The following is a 4380-nucleotide window of genomic DNA, read 5'->3' as shown; positions in this document are numbered from 1 at the left end:
ATTGAGGAAACACTTCACATCACCGGGTTCGTCAGTAGGGAACAAGAAGACCGACGGCCAGCCGTTAGAAACACTTTAACCACCGAACCGAACCCGAACCTGAACCGTTTAATCCGCTACCTCGTCTGTAACCCAGTCCCGGCCGGCGGAGCAGCTGGCCGAACCGTTTTTGTCTTTTTTTCCTCCACTGACCTCAGGCCGAAGCGGCTGCCATGGATTTTTAAGGCATAATGCGGCTCCACTAATGCAAAGGCAATGCATCATGCAAGGCAAAACAACCTGCGTCACTCCACCTTCACAACTGCCTGGCAGTTGGGCTCCAGTACCGTCCGCGGTATCCCTGCGAGCCAGCCGGTACCTCTGCTCCTGGACCGGAGGAAGCTAACGCTAGCAGCAAGCTAGTCGCCTTAGCCCTAGCGGCGTCCGAGCGATCCATTAATTCATCTGAACGTCATCAACACTACAGATCAACATGAAGCCTCAAGACATCGTGTCCGGGAAGGGCAGCCTGTGGATCTTCGGGTACGGGTCTCTGGTGTGGAAGCCCGACTTCAGGTTCAGGAGGAGCCAGGTCGGGTACATCCGAGGCTACAAGAGGCGCTTCTGGCACGGAGACAACTTCCACCGCGGGGATGACGACATGGTGAGAGGCTGTTGTGTTTACATTACATTACAACTCACTCTGACACATGGTTTTAGGTTTAATTTCAGTTTATTTTGAGCTTCTTGGCTCAGACTGTCGATCAGGCGTTGGCTCTGACATGACCCATTTCTCTTCCTCTCCGCAGCCCGGAAGAGTGGTGACGCTGATTGAAGATGATGACGTAAGTGGAAAAGCTCTACTTCCTATTGGTTAACAAGTGGCTGTGGAAACTGCAGGGAGTTTCCAGGCTGATTTGACTTGATGATTAATTGTCTTTTTTCCTCAACAGGAGAGTACATGGGGTGTGGCGTTTGAGGTCACAGGCTCCCAGGTGGAGGAGTCCCTCAAATACCTGAACGTGCGCGAGACGGTCTGCGGGGGCTACGCCACCAAGATGGTGGACTTCTACCCCGAGGGGGAGAACCAGCCGCCGGTCCAGGCCCTGGTGTACATCGCCACCTCCGACAACCCCCTGTTCCTGGGCTCTGCCAGCCCCGAGGTGATCGGGGCCCAGATCGCCGTGTGCAGGGGGAAGACGGGCCACAACCTGGAGTACCTGCTCCGGCTGGCCCAGTTCATGAGGACCAGCTGCCCACACGTCAAGGACCATCACCTGTTCTCCATCGAGGAAGCAGCGCTGAGCACGGTGTACTGTCTGTTAACGGTTAACCAGTAGCTCGTACCCTGTGTCTCACTAGTACACTACACACACTAACACACACTGAGGCTATTCATCTGTCAGTCAAACCATGTTTTTAAGTTGTGCAATTGAGCTTCACACTTCAATCCAGTGTACTCCATTGAATGCTACTGAAGTGATAACAAAAGCATGATATTAAGTGTGGTGGTGTTTTTGTTTAAGCACGATTTCATGTTTACATGTGTCGAACCTGGTGCATCATTGTGATACGACTGTAAACATAAACGGTTGTTTTGTTTTTTTTGTTTTTCGTTTGCACAGTTCAGATTCCGTCCAGCGATATTATTGTGTAGTCGTTAACAATCTGTTCAACCAAAATGGCTGCTGTGATGTGTTTTTTAAAAGGTGTACACATGTACTGTGCAGTGTGAACGCAAATGCCAATTAAAAGAAGTTCAAGGTACTCTTTTTGCTCTTTTTGTCTTTGTTTGAGTCTGATGGTAACACTAGTGGGAACATGAGCTCATAGACTTATTTTTTTATTGACGTCAACAGAAAATCCTGTTATAATACCTCCTTTAAAAAAACACTAGCAGGAGGTCCAGACCCACTAACAAGCCCATAGTGAATTGGAGGCATTAATTGAATATAAAAATTATTACAAAAGCCTAAATCCCTGAAATGCATATTAAATGGTAAATGGTCTGTATTTATATAGCGCTTTTACTATACCTGAAACGATACCCAAAGCGCTTTACAGTACATCACATTCACACATTCACACACTGATGGTGGGAGCTGCCATGCAAGGCGCTAACCACAACCCATCAGGAGCAAGGTGGGTAAGGTGTCTTGCCCAAGGACACTACGGCAGCAACCGGAACAGCTGGGGGAAACTCCAGCCAAAGCATTTCAATTAAGCTGTATTGTCATTGCACATGATACAACAAAACACAGGATGTCAATCAGCGTTAGTCAGGTAACTGTTTTTTGGAGTATACTCCTGCCCTAGAATACACATATACAACACATACATCAGACACTCCCAAACATTGGCAGGAGCAGCTTGTACCTTGGATGTGATTCAAGTCAAAAGAGTCAATCTCAATGCAGGACCTTATATAACTGCAGACTGGGAACGAGCCCAGACCCGGAAGTCCTGTGTTTACAGTCTCTGTTAGAGAGCACCAGGAAGAACAAGCTGCTATTGCTGCTGCTATGCCGCTCATCCAGATGTCAAACATACTGCCAGGAATCCAGGTGCACTAGTGTATCTGTTCAAGGGTCACTTCACCTGACTCATACACACCAACACACGAAGAATCTCAGCTTCGGTTTCCTATTCCCTCCCAGCACAATGGCAATAAATCCAATTAGTTTTTTTTTTTGCTGTTCATAGCACGTAATATCTTCATTTTGAAAACTCAACATATGTGTGTCTCCAAAAACAACACCACAGTCACTGAGGTCTAACCCACTGAGCTTTCAGCTTAGTGGGTCGGTCCAATGAAAATTGTCCACAGTGAGGTCTGCAGAGTTTCCACAGGAACAGGGACATTATTGCTGGAAACAGAATAAACAGCTGAATTTTTCAAATGTGTTTTTTATTCAATATTGAGAGCACCGCAAATGAAATTAGGGCTGAATTTGACCCTTGGGTATGACAATAGGTTTTACAAATGGGATTTTATTTGTGTATGTTGCAGTACGCAGCATAAGAGGGATCTGCCAAAGACTACAAATGTACAATTCCAAAAAGCCGCAGTTGATTCAGTGATCCTCTGTGATAATCTCTGCAAGAACTATTTTAGGTTCATACAAAGCTAATGTCTACAGCAGCTGCTGGAGGAGGTCCAGGAGGAACAGAGGGCTGGATGACCTGTGAGACTGTTTGTCAGCCTGTTACAGTTCGCAGAAAAGGTTCATGATTAACTCAGCAACTTAAATATCAAGACCGAAATTAGCTCTTTTTAAGGCCTACTGTGTTTTTGCTCTCGGGGTCCTGATTCTCTAAATTTGGTGCAAGCCATAAATTGATGGATCTGTGTGTTTTTGGATTATAAAACACAAAAAACAACATAAATCTTGCTAAGAAGTAGATGACAGCCAAATTTGTATGTCCGCGATGACCAGAATCACTTTTTCATTTAATTTAAAACATAAAAAAATGCAATAAACCCTTTTTTTCTTGACTACGTTATCCAAAACAATACAAAAATCGGACACAAATATATCAATTATTCATGAAATAGCAAGATTTCATCATGTCCCCCAGTTTTGATCAACCCATGACATACCAATTCCCCAAATAATAAAAAATAATGGTTCCGTCTCGCCATTGAGGAAGTGACATCACTCAAGTCTACTGAAAGTGTCTTTTCTTACAGATATTTCATTGTTTTTATTGTGAGATTGACATTGAAGCTCAACCTTTCAACTCCACTAGATAAACAAATGATAGTTAACAACTGTTTAGGAAATAAACTAACAATAGTGTTGAAAAATATTATGATGATATGACTTCCTCAAGTCATGTGTGTACATGCCTAATTATGGATTTCTGGCTACTTTTAGCCAAAATCTTCAACCCAACATGCAACCGAAGTGATTCATGTGTATTTGTTGACAAACTTAAGCCTACATAACCAAAGATACTCTAGCACTGACAGTAAAGCCTACATAAGCCACCAAGACATTACTTACTTAGTCTAGCAACAAGATGGCCGGTTCAGCATTGGTCCTTCTTGCACCCAAGGGCTTTTCTCTGAACTCCTGCTAAAAGCCAGTCCAAACTTTGACCCTCGTCTGCTCCATGGCTTGGCCTCTCTCTCTTCTTCTCTTCCTCTGTCCTCTTCGGTCTCCTCTTCCTCAGACACAGGGAACACATTGAAAATAATGAGCTAGCTAACGTTAGCTTCTTCTACGCCAAAGGTGTTGATGTCGGTGTGGCGCCAAAATCCGATACGTCTTCTCGCGAGAGGTTAAGACGAGGCAGGTGTGCCACAAGAAACGTCAAAAGGGGGACTAGGTCCACGGTGTTGCTTCAACACGGCCTCCTACATCTCCATCAAACCATTGTTTTGTTTTTTATCTGTTC

The 4380-nt window shown here is 44.8% G+C and overlaps 1 protein-coding gene across 1 annotated transcript; it reads left to right on the top strand.

Moving 5' to 3' along the window:
- On the top strand, positions 1–1565 carry chac1 (ChaC, cation transport regulator homolog 1 (E. coli)). Its single transcript, XM_085770903.1, is given in 4 exon segments — positions 1–643; positions 789–824; positions 933–1310; positions 1312–1565. Coding segments are annotated over 4 exon segments (615 nt in total). The 5' UTR covers positions 1–472; the 3' UTR covers positions 1342–1565.
- Positions 1566–4380: the final 2815 nt, after the last annotated feature.

This window comes from Trachurus japonicus, chromosome 24 (genome assembly GCF_045865225.1).
Source record: "Trachurus japonicus isolate A0001 chromosome 24, Traja_1.0".
Classification (NCBI taxonomy): domain Eukaryota; kingdom Metazoa; phylum Chordata; class Actinopteri; order Carangiformes; family Carangidae; genus Trachurus; species Trachurus japonicus.
Note: the sequence above shows the minus strand (reverse complement) of the source record. Positions and strands in the feature narration are given on the sequence as shown.